The 19619-nt window shown below is 44.8% G+C and overlaps 1 protein-coding gene across 22 annotated transcripts in view; it reads left to right on the top strand.

Moving 5' to 3' along the window:
* The window catches only part of Akap7 (A kinase (PRKA) anchor protein 7), a 130128-nt gene extending 111017 nt beyond the window's left edge, over positions 1 to 19111 (top strand). For 10 of the 22 annotated variants that reach the window (XR_001779547.2, NR_166568.1, XM_006512788.4 and 7 more), the window contains one exon: positions 17799 to 19111. Coding sequence is in view for 13 of the 22 variants with exons in the window: in XM_006512788.4 (XP_006512851.1) it covers positions 17799 to 18004 (206 nt within the window). In the remaining 9 variants the exon portion in view is untranslated. Of the gene's footprint in view, positions 1 to 16952 lie in introns of all 22 variants that reach the window. The other 12 variants (XR_003948725.1, XR_380068.4, NR_166567.1 and 9 more) reach the window with 3 other exon arrangements.
* Positions 19112 to 19619: the final 508 nt, after the last annotated feature.

The raw sequence follows: 19619 nt of genomic DNA, 5'->3' as shown, positions 1-19619 counted from the left end.
TGGGAGCCAGTGGGAGCAGTGAGGAGCAGTGAGGAACAGTGAGGAGCAGTGAGGAGCAGTGGGAGCAGTGAGGAGCAGTGGGAGCAGTGGGAGCAGTGAGGAGCAGTGGGGAGTACTACAGAGCAGCAAGGAACAGTGAGGAACCCTGAGGGGCAGTAGGGAGCAGCAAGGGGCAGAAGGGGGTTGTGGGGGGACAGTAGAAGTCAGTGAGGAGCAGTGGGGGACAACAAGGAGAAGTGAGGGGCAGTGGGGGGCAGCAAGGGGCAGAAGAGGGTTGTGGGGGACAGTAGAAGTCAGTGGGGAGCAGTGAGGAGCAGTGAGGGACAGCAAGGAGCAGTGAGGGGCAGTGGGGGGCAGCAAGGGGCAGAAGGGGTTGTGGGGGGACAGTAGAAGTCAGTGGGGAGCAGTGAGGAGCAGTGAGGGACAGCAAGGAGCAGTGAGGGGCAGTGGGGGCAGCAAGGGGCAGAAGAGGGTTGTGGGGGGGGACAGTAGAAGTCAGTGGGGAGCAGTGAGGAGCAGTGAGGGACAGCAAGGAGCAGTGAGGGGCAGTGGGGGGCAGCAAGGGGCAGAAGGGGATGGTGGGGGAGCAGTAGAAGTCAGTGGGGAGCAGTGAGGAGCAGTGAGGGACAGCAAGGAGCAGTGAGGGGCAGTGGGGGGCAGCAAGGGGCAGAAGGGGGTTGTGGGGGGACAGTAGAAGTCAGTGGGGAGCAGTGAGGAGCAGTGAGGGACAGCAAGGAGCAGTGAGGGGCAGTGGGGGCAGCAAGGGGCAGAAGGGGGTTGTGGGGGGACAGTAGAAGTCAGTGGGGAGCAGTGATGGACAGCAAGGAGCAGTGAGGGGCAGTGGGGGGCATCAAGGGGCAGAAGGGGATGGTAGGGGAGCAGTAGAAGGTGTTGGGGAGCAGTGAGGAGCAGTGGGGGACAGCAAGGAGCAGTGAGGGGCAATGGTGGCAGTGGGGGAGGTATTGGGGGGCACTGAGGGGCAGTGTGGAGCAGTAGGAAGCAGAGGCAGGTGGCTGGTGCAGCGGAGGTGGGGACAGTGACCAAATTGCTCTGTCCCCTTAGTGAAAATTTCATTTAATCTCTAGCTGTCCTCCTGGGAGAACCTAACAGGTGCATCTGGCCAACGGATAAATTTGTGAGCCTCAGCCTTTGTATCACCAATCTTAATGAGGAGGGGTAGGGTTGAAGCTGAGACACCACAGCTTCATAACAGACCCATACTTGTTGTCTATGCTTTAATAACATCTATGGTTTTCTTTGCTCTAAGATGAACATTTAGTTTATGCTCATTTGTAGTTCTTATTTCTTTGGAGACTAAAGTACTAATCATATTAAACAATGATGTGAGCTTTTTAAGAAAATTGTAAAATTTGTAGTTTGAATAAAAACATTTCAAAGTCTATAAAAATGTGACTGTTTCAAAATAGGCATGATATATGGAAATTCAAATTAGTTAATGTTTCTAAGGAAAAGCCTAATTTACATATATTTAACAAACTTGAGTGTTATGTCTGGCCAGTAGATCACAACCTGGGTTCTAGCCTGGAAAGGCATTTTGGAAACCAAGAGAAGAGGGGCTGGGCTGTGCGAGATAAGGAAGGAACCAAGACAAAGCTCTCTGCTCAAGGTTTAATTTTTACTATTTCGGCACTCAGTTATAAAGGAAGGGGGAGGGGCCCAATTCCCGCCAAATAATCTTGGGGTCCAGTAGCAGGGTGATCACGTGATGGCACCAAACAGCAAAGCGGCAGGTTCCAGCAGTGGGCGTGGCAGAACGATTGAGCGGGAAGCTCCACCCATGAGCAAGCAGGTTTTAGGCTGGGGGAGGGGAGACTACACTTAAGATGCACAGATTGTTACTTATTTTTTAGTTAACGGACTGAATTGTGGGTTTAGTTACAGCACTGGTGTATGTGTGTATATCTGTTGTTCATATTCACCCCATTTCCCCCTCATTGGCTATCTCCGCTGGTCATCTTTCTTCCCCTTCATGAAGAGAACAAATTACTTAAAAGCTAGTTTGTCATAGATTCGTAAGTACTATTTTTAAATGCCTTATGCACACTCTATAGTCTTGTTTATGCTGTTTGGAGGGAATGGTGGATAGCCCTTAAACTAGTCCCTGTATTTTGTATTAAGGATACAGCTACTAGCCCCTGCTGTGGGGACCAGCTAGTGAGCGGGTGGGTACTTAGGCCTATGGCCAGTGCAGATCAGCACTGAGAACAATAGACTGCCCTTTGTCAGGGCTAAAGGAACTGAAGGCTCATGGCAGGACCTAAGGCAGCATTGGCTAAAATAGCTAAAAGTCTGAGGAATTCTGGGAGGTGCCTGGGAACCAGTTAGAGTAAAAACAGGAGGGACAATGAGGAGCTAACATATCAAGACAGCGTCTTACTGAAAATGGAAGATCTATGAGAAGACTCATTGGCTGATGAGCACAAACAAGACAGCCTGCCTGAACATTGTCGGCACTCTACCTCTCCCTACGTTCAGTCATGTGCACACACGTGTGTCCATTTGTGTGCTCATGTGTGTCCATGTGTATGTGTGATGGCTTTTTTTTTTTTCTTTTTAAGACAGGGTTCCTATCTTGGGGCTCATTCAGTGTGGCAAGATTGAATGGCCACCTAGCCGCCGCAGGAGTCTTGCCTGTTTCTGTGTCTTCAGTGCTGAGGTCATGAATGTGTGCAGCTTCCTCGGCACTTTTGTGTGGGTTCTGGGGGTTGAACTAGGCTCCATGTGCTTGCGTGGCACCCACTTACCACTAACCACTAACCACTAACCACTAACCACTAACCACTAACCACTAACCACTTACTTATGGTGAGTGGCCATATCCCCAACCGTTGCCTTCTCAGCTTTTGCTTGGTGTTGACTGTGGCTCCCAGCGGCTTCTCTGTTCTCACGCTTACTGGCCTCACTGGTTTATGGAGGTGGGACTTCCCTCAGCTCTGGGAAACAAAGAGTTCTTCTCTCCTTCCCACATAGAAGATCAGGAGCTGCACCTGAATGGCCAGTGTGCCATTGCTGCCCTCTCCTACAGGGCTCCTGGAGAGCTATTGAGCGGTGCTGCTATGGCCCACAGGGTAACCTAGGGGAAGTTTTTAACAGCTCTGTAGGAGCTCTGTAGAAAGGGAGGGGAGCCAGAACACACAGGTAGAAGTGGAGTGAGCCTAATAATCTTGTTTGCTTAGTGAAAGGGTGGGAGGAAGGTATGGAAGGAGATTGGGAGGGATGTGACCTCAAGCCCTGTGCAGCTATGAGCGAGCCTGATCCTGAATGCTCTTTGGGCTCCTGGCATAATCACTATACTGCTGCTTTCCTCTGAGTTTGAGGACACGAGGAATCCCATGGCTCCCTGATCCACCCCTCTATGACCTGGGCTCTTCCCTGGTCTTTACTTGTTTATTAAAATTTTCTTTTTATTGGTCCTGATTTTTTCTTTTATTTCTAGGTTAACTCTACCACTGTGTTTTTATGCTAATAACGATATCAGATCTTTTGGGAATTTAGTAGAAAGGCGTGACTAGCTGTCAGGAAGCCTTGTGATGGAAGGTGTGTAGCGATTGCCAAGAAGATGAGAGAAAGCTGGGGTGACTCTGATTGAATGGCTGTGGCATTTATCATGAATGCATGACACCGGTCTTGTAGTAGTAGGCATGCTCTTTGGGGAGTTGCATGCAAACCGAACCTGATGGGCTTATTCTTACGATGCCGCATGTTTGAGTTTAGTGCATCTAGACACTGAAAGCCATCTGTACCCTGCTATTCCTGATGCAGTTTGTTTATACGTCTGCTGGACACCTTTTGCAAGATGAATTAATTTACAGTACTTCTCTAAACCACAATGGGACATTCTTCAATTGTAAAGGAGTGTACTTTAAGCTGCACAGAACAATACAGAGCATTGCTAGAAGCAGCTACACTCACTGCTACACTACCTGTCCATGCACTAGAAACTTCTTGTTTGCAATTATTTCCATACCTTTTAAGACAACTTTTAAAGAGCATTTAAGAAATAGTGATGGCTCCGTGTACTGGTTAAGACGGCGTGCTGCTCTTGTGCAGGACCAGAGTTCAGTTTCTAGCACTCAGGTTGGAGAGCCGACAATTGTCTGTATGTCAGCTCATGTGAATCCCAAACTCTCTTCTTGGCTCTGCAGGCACTTGCATTCAATACACCCTGCCCCCTCACATATGCACACAATTAAAAATAAAAATCTTTTAAAACGACAGAAAAAAAATGAAAGTGCTTACTATTCAGTTGCTGCCTTTAAAAAAAAAAATCTTTATTTTCATAATCGCCCTGCACTGCAGAGCTGCTGTTATCTGTACTGTGTAAAGAGTGGGGCAGAGGAAGGCTGAGTGGCTTTCACAGGGACCCAGGTATGCCATTCTGACCCTGTCACTTGAGAAAAGGCATAAACATATTTTATGATTATATGTCTCAGTGTAGAGTGAAAAGGACTATAGTATGTATAGTTGTATAAAGTACTAGATAGAGACTAGCATTGTGGTACAATGTCAAAAGTGTGATGTGTTAGAGCCAGGCTGATCTGTATTTGAGTAACAGCTTTGGCAGGTTTTAGAAATGTAGAGCTAGGTAGGTCTCCTGGTTTCCAGATCCTTCTTTTGACGTATGGATTGAGCTTTGGACTTCCATGTGTGGGAGAAAGTCCACATACCAGGTGCTTTCTGTGGGGCAGGTTTATTAAGAGAGTTTCTGAACACAGTTACCAGGAGCAGGGGAAGGAGGAACCCGGGTGTGAGTCAGCGCATCCTAGAGGATGCCGTGGTGGACTTGACTACTCCTGCTCGGTGCTCCAGGGACGTGGCCAAGCATCTGCAGTGAAGCCAGACTCTGGCTCATCCCATAAGGAGGAGCAATGGGCTGAGTTCATGTCATCTCTGGTCTCCTGTGCATGTTTCCAGCACCCCTGTCCCTATAGGAATCAAGTTCGTGGCCTACGCAGGAAGCCCTGCACAGTGGTGACTGTCCCTCGCCCACTGGCTGCCGTCTGTGATGGCTTCTTGCTGATATTTGAATTGACTGGTAGCAGTTCTTCTATATATGGAGACCAAGTTGTCCAGAAGCAAAGACTCACTGATGGACCAGATGCATGTCCCTTTACACACCGCCTGTGCAGTGTTCAATAAAACGTACCTGCTAGTTTGATTTTCTGTGTGTGTGTGTGTGTGTGTGGGGGGGATTCCTAATAGAAGTTTCTAGTAAATAGGTGGTCTTAAGACACTGAGAAAAGAAAAATCCACCCTAAGTTCCTTTCTTCAATCATATTTTTTCCTGAAGTTAAACACACAGAGTCACTGGGCTTCAGTTTCTCTAGGAGGCTGTGGCTCTGGTTCCTTCTTCATTTTCACTGTATTGCCCAGGGATGGGGTTTATCTTGACTTTGTTGGGCTGGTTGAACATCTTATTCCTTCGCTTTCTTCAGTGCCTCATGTTCATTATCACCCACCATTACTGCTTGTTCAGGGTCCAGTGGACACTGTCCAGGATTCATCAGGGTTTACAAGCAAGCATCATGACCAAATTCTTGTTTACCCTGGTTTTCATGTTCAGATTTTGAACATGAAAGCAAAGATTTTTTGCCATCAAAGCAAAACGGTGACACTTACTTAACCTATTTGGAGTTTAAACCTGAGAACTAGAGACGTTTGTAGTCTGAAACACTCTGCCCATTCATAAGAGCTTTAGTTAGCCAGGCGTGGTGGCGTATACCTTTAATCCCAGCATTTGGGAGGTAGAGGTAGGCGGGTTTTCTGAGTTCAAGGCCAGCCTGGTCTACAGAGTTTCAGGACAGCCAGGGCTACATAGAGAAATCCTGTCTCGAAAGAACAAACAAACAAATAAGAGCTTTAGTTTAGTTGACTGGGTTAAAGACAGCTAATATTGAATCATTAAAACTACTTCACTTTTTCTTTAAGTATGTTTTCAGGCTAGGGGTGTAGCTTAGTTGGTAGAATACTTAGAATGTGTGAAGCTCTGTGTTTGATAGCTGGTGTTGTGTAGGCTGAGCATGCTTGACACATGCATGTAGTCCCAGTTATCTCCAGGTTTGGGGAAGGACGACCTGTTCAAGCTTGTCTTTAGATACATAGAGAGTTTGAGGGACACTAATATGCTAGGGACTCTGCTTAAAAAACAGAAACATGTACCCACATGCCTGCACACGCACACATGTATGAAGAGTTTGGGATGTTCCCACCTACTCGGTACTTATTTTGATATTTTAGTGCCCTTTCAAAGAGGTGTCTGCTTATTTACAATAGAATTAAGATATCACTTAGTCAGTAGCAAATGTAGTGTTTTCTTATTAAAAGGTCTGTGAGAACCAAACTTACATAGCAATATTGTAAGAATTGAGTTAAATCTCAGCAGTTGAAATGAACCACCATTTGTTATAGATAAGCCTTTAAAATCTGTGGGTATCTTAGAACATGGAAGTTTAGCTTGATCCTGCAAGGAAATAGAAGCCCTGCTCCCTCCTCAGCATGGCCTCAGGGGATGGGGTGGGGTGGGGGGAAGGGGCTTCCAACCTCACCATTCTCCTCCTTACCTCATTAGTCACCATACACTAGAGCAAGCCTGACATTAGCCACACAGGTCCCATCAGCAGTATGCCAGATAGTGTTATATCATGCCAAGCTAGTCTACCTGGTCCACCTGGGAATACTGACTCAGTCTACAATCTGACGTGAGCACTGCCTCCTTCCACCCACACCAGGCTTTGGGTTTTTTACCCTAGACTCACCCATTTATTTATGTATTTATTCATTCATTTATTCTTCACTATATAATACATCCAGACCATAGCCTCTCCTTGCCCCTCCCTCCATTCCTTACAGTTCCCTCTCACCTCCCCTCTCTCCTAGAACCACTCCTCTGTTTCCCTTCAAAAAGGAGCAGGCCTCCTAGAGATATCAACCAAGAATGGCATGTATATGTGTCTGTGTATACACACACACACAAACACACACACACACACATACACACACACAAACACATACACACACATACACACACACATACACACACACACACACACACACACATACACACACACACACACACACACACACACACACACACACACACACACGTATGTAGCCAAGGATGACTTTGAACTTCTGACCCCATGTGTCTGCCTCTTGATTGCTAAGATTAGAGGTATGTCCCAGAATTTCCAGCTTACGAACCCAAGACTTTGTGCATATTAGGCAAGCACTCTGCTACCCGAGCCACATCCCAGTTGTCTATAGTCTTTTAAAGCTTCCTGTTTATTCATTTAACATATGCAGGTGCTTTGTCTCTATGCATGTCTGTCCCCCATATGTATGTATGTATGCCTGATGTCTGAAGAGGCCAGAAGTGAATGTCACATGCTGTGGGATTGGGCTTCCAGAGGATTATGAGCTGTTGTGTGGATGGTGGGAATTGAACCTTGGTCTTCTGGAAGAGCGGCCAGTGTTCTTACCTGCTAAGCTGTCTCTCTAGCCTGCCAGTCTTTATATGTGCATCCACTCTATATTCCTCTTTCCTTCAGAGTATGTAGGACATTTTATTTATTGCCATGCAGTCTTACTGAATTGCAGGTTTTCTGAATGTAGGGCCATGTTGAGTTTGTTTCTTTATTCTGTAGTCATAATGCAGGTGCTTATCACAGGCAGGGTGCTTAGTGATGTTTGTAGACAGGAAGGTGGAGATATGGAAGAGAGAGAGGAAAGAGAAAAGAGAAGGCAGGGAAGGAGAGACAAGAGGAGGAAGGAATGGCAGGGTAAAGGAGGGAAGGAGGAATCTTGTGGCAGTCAGTCGAGTTAGACTGTGCGTTTTCAGTGGAGAAGGAGGTTCCGTGAGCGAAAGCAGAACTTTCCAGTTCTCTAGTCATTGGCAATTTCATGTTGACCTTCTTGGCTCCAGGGTGAGAGTTCTCAGGCTACCTGCCTGGGGTGGATGTTCAGGTGGACTAAGCTTCCGGTCTTTAGTGGGAGAACTCCGGATTCCCATCTCTGTGGCTGCAGAATCCAACACGTGCTTTGTAAACCCCTGGTGTCATTGTTTGTATATTAACACTCACCTTACCTCACTGTGCAAACCAAGTCAGATATTGTTTCTTATGCTGCTTTATAATGCTGGAGTCCCTCCGGATGGAGAGGGGAAGCTGTCCGTGTTATCACCATGCTGACCTGTGGAAATGTTCTCAGCCTGTCGTTCCTCCTGACCTGGGCGTGTCTGTATTGCTTATAATGAGCCAAAGTGGCAGCCATAGCTTAGGCTTTACGTTGTTTGATTAGATTGGCTGGGAACGTGTACTTGGTTGGCCTACATTGCTGAGTACAGCTTTTAGAATGGGAGAACCCTCCTTTCTGCTTGAACTAAGGCCTACTTTAGGATACAAGCTTAGGGGAGCATGTGCTGTCACGAGCAGGTGTTTTAGTGAAATGACTGAGAACTCAGAAGTCAGCTATCACGTCCAAAGCTCTTAAACTATATGGCCAATCACATGGCCGTCACAATGTTAAGCATGGTTTCATTTCCAGACTTCATGTTTTCTGAAGATCAAGAGATGATTTCTTGAAAATGTATGCGTATGACGTCTCTTCATCCCCAAATATTTTTTCAATGATATTCACCCTTGTACTGATTGATACGCCTGTGGACCCAGATTTGTATTAATAATATCTACTTCTTTTTTCCTGATTCGTAATTATACATCTCAGTCAGTTTTGCACTGAATGACCCAGCGTGGTCTCAGTAGCCAATCAGGGACATTCGAGTCTCACATTCCAGCTGAAACAAAGCAGGAGCTGAACTGTCGTGAGGAAACACCATGGTTTCCCCATTTGTGAGTGTAAGTGTAGTGTGGACTCATAGGCAGAGTCTACAGATAACACAGAGCCAATCCCAAAGAAAACACATTGCAGAGAGGCTGCCACCCCCAGGAAGCAGATTTCAACACCAGAGATGGTGATCACCTGTCAGCCTCACAGTGGTGCCAAGGTAGTTTGTACTCTTTGAGCAGACTGAGTGGATGGTATGTCTGATACAGAGGAAGGAAAAAGAGAAACGGTCTGTTTGGCTCCTATCCACACTCACAAGCCGCTTCAGTCAATTTTATGGAAAATATTGTGATACTGAGTACAACAGAAAACTATGATTCACTAGGAAAGCAACCGAGAGGCAGGCCTGTGGTCCTGAGCTTGCATGAGCTGCAGTTGGGGTATATATTAAAATACTGAGGAGCCAAGAAGTCATCCTTATGGACCGCCACAGGCTAATGGCAGAGTGACGAACAGGCTTATCAGGGAGCACTGTGATAACCCCCACAGAGGCAATACTGGGAAAACAATGCTGTTCCCATTGGCATTTTAAACAGTGAAGTCTACCTTGCATGCAGTAAATCTGTTCTTATTCATGTTTAGTTCTGTGAGCTTTAATGAACACCAGAGTCATAATAACCAAAGTAGATCAGAAACAGCTCCATCGTCCTCCAAAATTCTGTCACATCCCTTCCTGTTCATCTGCCCACTCCCCCAAACCACTGCTCTGTTTCCCTTCTAGCTTTGTCCCTTTTCTGTAACAACGAACATGAAATCACATAGCGTGTGTCCTCTTTGGTTCGGCCTCTGTTGCCTGATGCATCTTAGGATCTTAGGATGGTCTGTGCTGTATGTAGCACGTGTGAGTGCTTCCTTCCCCTGGAAGTGTTTTCACCGCGTGGACCTATCACAGCCTTTCAGTTCATCCATCGGACGGAGGCTGCTTAGGTAGTTTCTAGTTTAAGGCACTTCTGAGTAGTGCTCCAGATATTGCTGTGAGCAATTTGGTGAGCGTATGCTTGCATTCACCGGTTTTCTAGTCAAGCTAGAGGTGAGATTGCTGGATAGCATGGTGAGAGTACAGTCATCTATTCTAAGAATTTACCACAAACCCCCAAAGTGGGGTATTTGCCTCTCACCAGTAGTAGAAGACCTGCTTGCTGGCTTCATCCTCAGCCACCCTCAGTGTTTTGTGTCCTCTTAATAGAGCCATGTGAATGGGTGAGTAGTGTCATCTCACCGTGACTATGACTTGTCTCTCTGCAGTGACTAGTGATATTGACCTGTCTTTTGCCATGCCTGATAGCCATCTATCCATTTTTGCTGTTGTTCTGTTTTTGAAATAGGGTCACTTACATAGTTCTGGCTGTCCTGTGCATACCAGGCTGGCCTTGAACTCAGAGAGATCTGCCAGCCTCTATATCCTGAGTATGGGGATTAAAGGTGTAGGTCACCACATCTGACCTCCATACATGGCCACAGTTAAAAACAAAAGCCCTTTTCTGCAGCAGACGTAGTTGGGTTTCTAGAACAGCCACGTACATTTTGAAGTGAAGGGGAGATGCTGAGGGCGCCTTGTTCAGATCTAAAGGAATGTTGCTCTTTTCATTCATTTCCTCCATTTGTCTTTCCAGCCCCAGCCTTTACAGTGTAACTCACACTGTCTCCTGACATTTAACCCTCCTGCCTCAGTCTTCCCGGCTCAGTGATACAGGCATGGGACAGGCATGGGACATTTGTGCCTGACCATTTGAACAGTCTTGACTGCAGGCCTGTAAGGCCACACAGGAGTGTTCAGAAGAGTGGCTTTCCTGCCTGGTTTGCAGTCCTCAGTGACTGTGAGCAGGTATTTGTGGAGAGCTGCTGTCAGGTCCTCTGGGCTGCACACAGACACCTGCCACCTTCAGCTTGTTGGCTCCTGGCATGTTTCCTCGCACGCTCGATCTCCTTGTGTCCCAAGGCCTCTCCTGCTCACATTTGACTCCCTGGTTTCACCTTTGGAGAAAACACTCCAGTTTTTCCTAGTGGAGGTGGGGGATTTTTTTTCACACCAAGTATTGGCAAGTCACAGGTGGCTTCGGTTTAGTGTGTACAATACTGGCTATGGAAGCATCAAACCCATTGGCCTATTGAGCCTTTCCTCTGTGGGGTTTCTCCTAAGATCTTTCTAGCAAGTTGGCATCAGTAAACTTCTTCTAGACTTGCCTTTTCCTAATTGTCAGTGACTGGTTCTGTTTTGTTTTTGTTTCTTTGGGTTTTTGAGATAATGCCCGATCTTGAACTCACTGTGTAGCCAGTGATGATGACCTTGACCTCAGGCTCCTCCTACCTCATCCCCCAAGTACTAGTTATTGGCATGGGCCACCCCAAATGTTAGTGGCTTTCAGTACTTACATTTCTCCCTGGGTACAGTGTTTTAATTGAGACTTTCTATTATCTGTCCTTTCCTCCCTTGCAATCACCTTGGAAAGCCCCTCAGGTGTTGCGTCCCGGGGAATCTTGTCCTCATTTCTTCCTGTTTGTCCTTTAACATTTGTAGTTTCCAGCATATCATGGTATGATAGGGCCAAGCCTTCATACCAGTCTTCCTTTTGTGTGTATGCCTTTTGAACGTTCATAAACCTCTTGGCTTTTCTTCTTTTGCATTTTCTCGTGATAATGCAAATAGAACATATAGGGCTTATGGTATAATCTGATATGTTCTTTGTGTGGCATAGTGACAGCCAGGGAGCTGCTGCTACAGCCTCAGGGGTCAGAGAGGCTCTGCTTTCCCTAATGAGGCTTTTGACACTTGATGTGCAATGACAACTGCTGATGTTCTCAGGTGTGAAGGCTCTCATTTTGATATGTCCCCTCACTACTGTGTGTGTGTGTTCCTCCCTCTATCATCTTTATATTTTCTGATTAAAAACTATATTACTATCTATTGATTTATTCTCATTGGTACATATAAGCACTTAGATGTCGGCAGGACATAGGAAGCTGGTGGCCATCTCTAGAGCCTTTCATGTGACATCAGCCCAGATTTCGTTGGGTAATCTTAGCTCCTATGTTAGGATCATCTGAACACTAGGACTCAAATTATCCTAGGAGTTCTAAAATTTTCTTGCCACTACTGAGGAGGCTTTTTGTTGTTGTTTTGTTTTAATGATTACCAAAAAAAGTAAACCTAATCACTGACCTATATTAGTGCCAAAGATCTCAGTAAATATAAAGAAATATATAGAATAATAGTACAGACCATGACTAAATCATGCCACACTCATAGCGAGTTGCTAACTCCTGATAGCTCATGTGAAGTTCATTGAGACATGTTTTAAATGTACCCTTTAGAATATACTGTACTGAGTGGATTCATTTTCATTTAGTGTTTGATATTTTGGGGTAAGCTTATTTGATAGCCCAGAGTGTTCTAAAACTCACCATAAAGTGCAGGCTACACTACTGCTGCATCCTTCCGAGTGCTAGGATCATTGGCATACGCCAACATACTTGTCTGTGTTTTGTAGTTTTAAAAGATTTTTCATTTCTTTTATATTTTTTAGTATCTTTCTAAGACATTGTGGATCCGGGTGTGGCAGTTGATGCCTATAATTCCTGCATTTGGATGATTGAGACGGACGGGGATTATTGTCTGTTGTAGCTGTTGTAGGCTCCGTGATGAGTCCAGGCCATCCTAGGCTACAGAGGGAGACTCAGTCTCAAACACTACCACTAAAGACATCTTAGGGAGATTTTTCAAGTACAGCATCAAAGGCGAAAGCTAGTCTCTTCAATAGGTATGAGAGTCAGCGCACCACACAAACCAAGAAAGGATACCTGGATTGGGAGTTTGATGCTTTTTTTAGGAATATTTTTCTTCCTTTCTTTAAGTATCTTGTTGGAATCAAAAGAGAGTTGTGTGTATTGACATACAGTGCTGAGCTGCTGTTATTAAAGAGGCACTGGGGGGGGGGGGGGGAATGCCCTTTATCTCTGAGGTCAGCGTGAGAGACTGCTGTCCTTATGCAGTTGTTAACCGGAGGGAAATTACAGCATAACTTTAATCTGAAAATGTCCCTGTAAGTTGTACCAAGTCTACTGAAAACTAGGAGACAAGTTCTCCCTGGAACAAAGAGTCTGGTTTCTTAGACTATTGCATCCTTAGATCCCTGGATTCACATGTGTGTGCATACACACATATAAACACGTTTATAAGGTCTCATGTTTCCTAGGTGGCCCTAAGCTCCCTGTGTAGCCAGAGATGAGGTGACACTTCTCATCCTCCTGCCTGGGAACCTCTGGGCTGTTAGGGTCATAGTCCTGTGCCACCACGCCCAGTTTGCTGTGGGATAATATTAAGAGCCTGGGTGAGTTTGCAGAGTTTATGTGGGGAAGCTGGAGTCAAGGTCAGATCTAGAAGACTTGTTAATTTGCTTATTTTTGATTGATTGGTGAAATAACTACTTATTATGGATTGTTAATTTATGATTGGTAGATATATTTTGTCTTGCCAATCAGGTTCTTCAGTTAAAGGAGATGTAAAATTTTCATATAGGCATTTGAATTATTTTGGAATTCTCTGCTCTTATTTTAGATTTTACATTTAAATCTCTGGCCATGGTGTACTATTTATATAGGATGATAATAACATTCCAAACTGTTGCTACAGCTTCCAAGGATTTCAACAAAAAAATTCACTAGGCAAAAAAATAAAATAAAATAAAATAAAATAAAATAAAATAAAATAAAATGAGCATTGTAATGAATAGACTGTGCCATATGTCAGCAGAGAGGAGGGTAAGAGAGATCAGTTATAGTTTTTTACCTCAAGCCTGTGTTTATGTGAGGTACATGTGCATGTGGGTGGATGCATGTGTTCCTACATGCAAGTATATGTGCACACGTGTATGCATGCACATAGAGGCCGGACAGAGATGCTTCCTTGATCACACTCCACCTTATGTTTTGCGACAGCGTTTGTCAGTGAATCTGGAGCCCCAGGGCTCTTCCCCCCACACCCCCTCTCTGCTTCCCAGTGCCAGCATTGCAGGTGTGTACCACTGCACCCAGATTTTCATGTGTTTGCTGGTGGACCCAAGTGTAGGTCCCATGCTTGCATACGGGCATATTCCTGACTGAACCATGTTCCCAGCCAGCAGACTATGTCTTTATGAATTAATAAAAGAATGTCCATCATTTATAAAGGAATTAAAAAAGAAAGCCAGGAGGATCTTGGTTTATTCTCTGTGGTATTTCTATAGGCTGGGAGAATATAGACTATTTCTATAGGCATATAACAAGTTCTTAGACTCTACTTCTATGTACATATAGTAAGCCCTTAGACTCTATTTCTATATGTACATAGTAAACCCTTAGACTCTGTTTCTATACGCATATTGTAAGTAAACACTTAGACTCTATTGTTAGGACACATTTGTGAGTAAGTGACAGAATGACCAAATGGGCACATACACTTGCTCTTCCCGCCGAGCAAAGCAAGAAGAGTTTCATGGAATAGGTAAAATTTTAAAGGGAAGGGAAAGGGTGGGGCCATCTAGTAATAAGGAATGATCTTGACGCTCTAAGGATGTTAGAATTCCAACCAGGAGTGAGACAATAGTGACTGTTTAAGCAAACTCAGGAAGTTCTGAAATGTAAGCTTGCTTTCCTGGTAAGTAGAGGCTGGAAGGGATATTTTAATCTGATTTTTTAAATTAACAAATTGGATGTTTGTTTGGTTTGCTTGTTTGCTTGTTTGTTTCTTGGTTTTTTTTTTTTTTGGAGGGGGTTGTTTGTTTTGTTTTTCTTGAGACAGGGTCTCACTATGTAGCCTTGGCTGGCCTGCAGCTTGGTCTGTAGATCAGGCTGGCCTCAAATTCACGGCGATCTGCCTGCCATCTGCCTCTGCTTTCTAGGTACTGTGATTAAGGTGTGTGCTGCCATGCCCAGTCTGAAAGGGACACTTTAGAGAAGTGACTCTAGAAGGCATTTTGTCAGGTTCCTGTAAGACAGGAGAAATTGTGGAGCACGCATTAATGGTGTTCTGCAGTGACGCAGGCTGATGATGGGCAGGAAAGTGTCAAAGGTAACCATGGTTGCAGTCTGATCGACATGGGTAATGGGAAAGTATGGACAAAACCAGGGTAACCAGAAGGGGACCACCCCTTGTTGGGAAGCTTTTCATTTCAGCCTCTCTTCAGAAAGAGCATCGACCAGCACCTTCCCCCGTAACCCACACTGGCCTTGAACTTGCATCCTGAGTATGGAAATAGAATAGAACCAGAACCCCTGTGTATTGCAAATATCTTCACACAAGGACACTTCATTGACGGAAATAACGAGGCACATGATATTAGAACTGGGAGGGATTTTGGAGAATGAGTTATTAATGAAACTTAAGTTCAACCTTGTTATCTTACCCAGCGAGAAAGACTGGAGTTCTAGAACAGTCCATAAAATTATTGTCTCTGGCCTGGGTATAGAGCCTAGGTAGGAGATTTAGAAAGTTGTTTTAAAAGTCATGTTTTGAAAGGTCTTAAAATAGCATCCCTTCATTTGCATCTCATTTTCTGTTTTAAATTTGAAGAGCCACTGTATAAGCAGTTGCTTGTAATGCATATAGAGATATCATCTATATGGAGGAAATATTGGGATATAAGACTGAGAGCAAATAATTCAAATATTAGGTAACATTTCCATGCATTCTTACTAGGAAAAATCTGAACTTTTGCCTAAAGTTATATTAGTAAAAAAAATTTTTTTCTTGCTTTTCACAGTACCTGTTTAGTAAGGTCTCTGTAATTATCGCTGAGTCAAAGCTTACTCAATTCTGAACATGTTTTCTCGGCACATGTGCTTAAACTTCTGATCATGGTGTTTGCCACATTGCCACATTTGAGGGGGAAGCAGTTGCTAAGGCATCTCTCTAGGTTGGTCTTAACCCACCCCCCCCCCCTTTCATTTGTGATGTTTGTCCCTGGGAAGGAGGGAGTGGCTACCCGAATGTGTACTGCAGACAAATACCAGGGCTCTGAAGGTAGTCAGGGGCCAGGTCTGATCCTGGGCACACCTTTTCCTCTCCTAGCCCTGTTATAGATGAGGCTAGAAAATCACATCTGTGTTCCTGTTCACACCCATGGTATCCTGTCCCAGTCCTGAGCATGCAGGTGGAACACTCACTGTCTTGGTCATCATGAGCCCTTAGTTTGTCCTGCCCCCACCGTGAGCTCATCTTACAGTGAGTGGGCAATTACTCTCTTCTTCACCTCCATCTATCTGCCTTCCAGGCTGCAGGTCAATGGAGGGACTGAGGGTGCTGACTGGACATAGTGCAAGCGCCCTTTTGCCTTTCCTGTGGATAGAGAGGATTTGGAGTGTGTATGGGTGGCATATAGGACTCGGGAGGAGGAGGAGCTTTTATTCCCAGCCGTGCTAACACCTGGGTTATCACCAGCGAGACAGGAAAATGACCCTTTGCTGTGACTTCTCAGAAGTTCCTACCAGTATCTTAACCCTTCCTAGGAGAATTTCCTATCTCTAAAATTACAGTGATAGCAATGAGATTTTAAAATCAGGATGTTAGCCCTGCAGTCCTTTTTAAAACCAGCTGCTACTGGTCGTGATTACTACACCTGTCTTGGTGTGTGAGCGCTGGGAGTTTATCGACAATGATCTCTATGCCAAGCGTTTAAACATGAGTGAGCCTAACCTGTAAGATAACGGGGGCAGTCTTGATTTCCTGATAGCTAGCACTGGAAAGGGAGCAGCAGATGCAGAGCTCCTTGGTGAATTCATGTGCTCGAGACCCTAGGTGTGGGTACAGGCAGCTCCACAGCTGTCATAAGCCTTGGGTGAGAGAGGAGCGCAGAGCTATGTAGAAATGAAAGGCTGCGGCGCTGCCCGCAAGGGTGTGTCGGGCTGCTTTTCAGCGTAGAGTCTGCAGGAATAGACAGGTTCCTGCTTGGACAAATGTCATAGGAAAAAGCAACCCAGTCTTGTTGGAATTATAGATCCCATTTGCCAGAGTGAAGGGCACTTGCTCTTTTAACTAGCTGAACTAGCTGGACCCTGGTGGCCTAGTTGCTATGGCAATACGAGCTCAGTGACCTCTCTTCTCTTGTGGAATGTAGGTGAGAAGGACCGAAGGGAGCCTGAGGATGCTGAACTGGTCAGGCTCAGTAAGAGGCTGGTGGAGAACGCCGTGCTCAAGGCTGTCCAGCAGTACCTAGAAGAGACGCAGAACAAAAAGCAGCCAGGGGAGGGGAACTCCACCAAAGCTGAGGAGGGAGATCGGAATGGTGATGGCAGTGATAACAACCGGAAGTGAGAGCTGAATCCAGTCCGGTCCGATGCCCCTCTGCTAAGTCGTAGACTAACTCGCAATGTGTCTTGTTCAAGCCCTGGAGATCACCTAATACTTCTCTGATTGATGTGATTGATGCGTTCGGTGTTGCTGCGACACAACAGAAAAGAATGGGGTGCTGGGACCAGCAGAAGAAATTAATTTACAGAAGAACAACACTAAGTCGGTGTGCCATCGACCATGCACAAGGGAGAGCGGGCTTTTCGGACCGCCTGCCTGACTCACAAGGCGGAGGGAGGGAGAGGACTTGCCACAGACAGAATACTGCCGTTTACATTGCTTCGATCCTTTGACTACTTTATCGGAGGCCAAAACTTGCACACAGCTATCAAGTGCTAAGTTCAGTTTGTCATTGTTGAAATGACCATTAGTATAGTGAGTCCACAATGTTTCCTGTTTGTCCTCTATGTGTTGTTACCACACGGTGATCTTTATTTACAGTAAATTAAGTTTCGTGTAAAGTATATATTTTTGGTAAAATGCAATCTTTTCTATGAAATGTGGGTGATGTTTTAAAGGTTTTTAAGCCTTATTTTGATAAGTCAATGTGCCATATTTAATGTACTTCATTGATATTTGTACTTTAAATGTATTATATAATTTTTCCCCTTAGGCAAGAAGCCAGTTGGAACCCAAGACTTAATTAATGAAGCTTTGCACCGAGAAAGGATGGAGCTGAAATCCAAAGTGAAACAGATAAAAGAACTTTTGTTAAAGCCTGAGACTCAGGCCAAGATTAGAAAGGAGCTTTTTGAAGGAAGAGTTTTTAATAATGGTAGTCCAACAAGCAATGCTGATTTCAACCTGATTTTGCCATAGCTCTCCACTGTTGTTATGCCTGGTAAAGTGTTTATGAACTCTCAGCCCATTAAATAGCTCTTTGGTGAGTAAACAGAGTGTTCTTACAGTTTCTACAAAGCCCACAAACCAACACTTGGTAAGGAATTAACAACTTCTTGCCAAAGAAAACATATTTTTGCCTTATCATGGTCATCATCACCATTATCACCATCATCACCATCGTCACCATCATCGTCATCACCATAAAGTTGAGTTTTAGAATGTTCGTTTTGGTATCTTTGACTCATTTTATAGAAATAACTTCTTAATTAGCTGTTGTAAGATGTTCCATGGGGTCCTTGCAGATAATATTGCGCATACATATATATATACATGTATGTATGTATGTATGTATGTATGTATGTATATATATATGCACACACACTATGAAAAACACTATGAAAAATCCTTTACAGACAAAAAACAACAAGAAAACAAAAATAAACCATCAACAGTATTCTAAGGGTCACCTGCCTCCTGTTGATGTAAGGGTCACCTGCCTCCTGTTGATGTGGCCCTTGTCACTTCAGAGGAAGCATTGTCCGGGCTTGTCCAGTGTCACAGTCCTTTTGCTGAGCGTTTGAATGCTTATTGCTATCAGTACTTGAATGAACATCAGTAAGTGTAATCATTGTAGTCATGGGTTAAGAATGTTTTATAATATCTATATTATTATTTTTCACTGATAAAAGTACAGTTGCATTTTTTTTTTTAATTTCTTAGTGAAGAATGTTCAGGGCTCTTATTTCCTACTCTATGAAGATAAGCCCAAGGCTGTGTTCTTTACGATTTGAGTAGTTTGCACTGGTTCATTTATAAACGAGCATTCTTGAGGTGTTTCCCCCCATGTGATGTTTCTTTGTAACAGCTCTTTGGGTAGTTACTTTAAAATTGCTGCTACTGGTAGATGATGGGGAAGGAAGTAGTTAGAGATGAAATATGTAATCCTCCCACACACAGTCCAGTTTGCTCGTGTATTCTGGTTATTTTTTCACTGGGTAGCTGATACTACATGAATTCATGATGTATTCCTTTATACGGCCCTACGTTTTCATGCCCTGTAATAAAAGTACTCTTTCCCCTGTTGCTTTTCTTCTTTTCTTTCCTCTGGAAACCATTGGGTTCTGGTTGGTGTTCCAAAGCCATGAGCAGGGACTCTGAGGTTTTAGTGCTGCCTGCCTTTGTGCTAAAGGAAGCATAGCACTTCACCACTTTCAAAGCAGTCAACATCAGACGCAAGTAACCGCAGAACAGAAAACTCAAAGATAACCCAAGTGGCGTCTACAAAATAACTAACCCTGTGTCCAGAGTAGCAAATACAAAGAGAGCAAATTCATCTGCGTGTGCACATCTGCTAGCTGCTGGCTGTAAGCCCCCTCTGAGAAGCTGGCCGTGAACCAGGAACCCCCCCCCCCCCCGAGTGGCTGTCCATGAGCCTTCTGTGACAGGGGCTGTCTACGAACCCCCTCTGAGCAGTGGAGGTCATCACAGCTTTTCTTGGGCAACTTTAAAGGAAGCAAAGATGCTTAGGTCTGTCCTGGTTTTTCAAAGGAGGAAACCCACTCCAGGGGTCGGGTGGCTGCCCTAGTCAAAG

This window comes from Mus musculus, chromosome 10 (assembly GCF_000001635.26).
Source record: "Mus musculus strain C57BL/6J chromosome 10, GRCm38.p6 C57BL/6J".
Classification (NCBI taxonomy): Eukaryota; Metazoa; Chordata; class Mammalia; order Rodentia; family Muridae; genus Mus; species Mus musculus.
The sequence above is the reverse complement of the archived record's forward strand: the minus strand, read 5'-3'. Positions and strand labels throughout refer to the sequence as shown.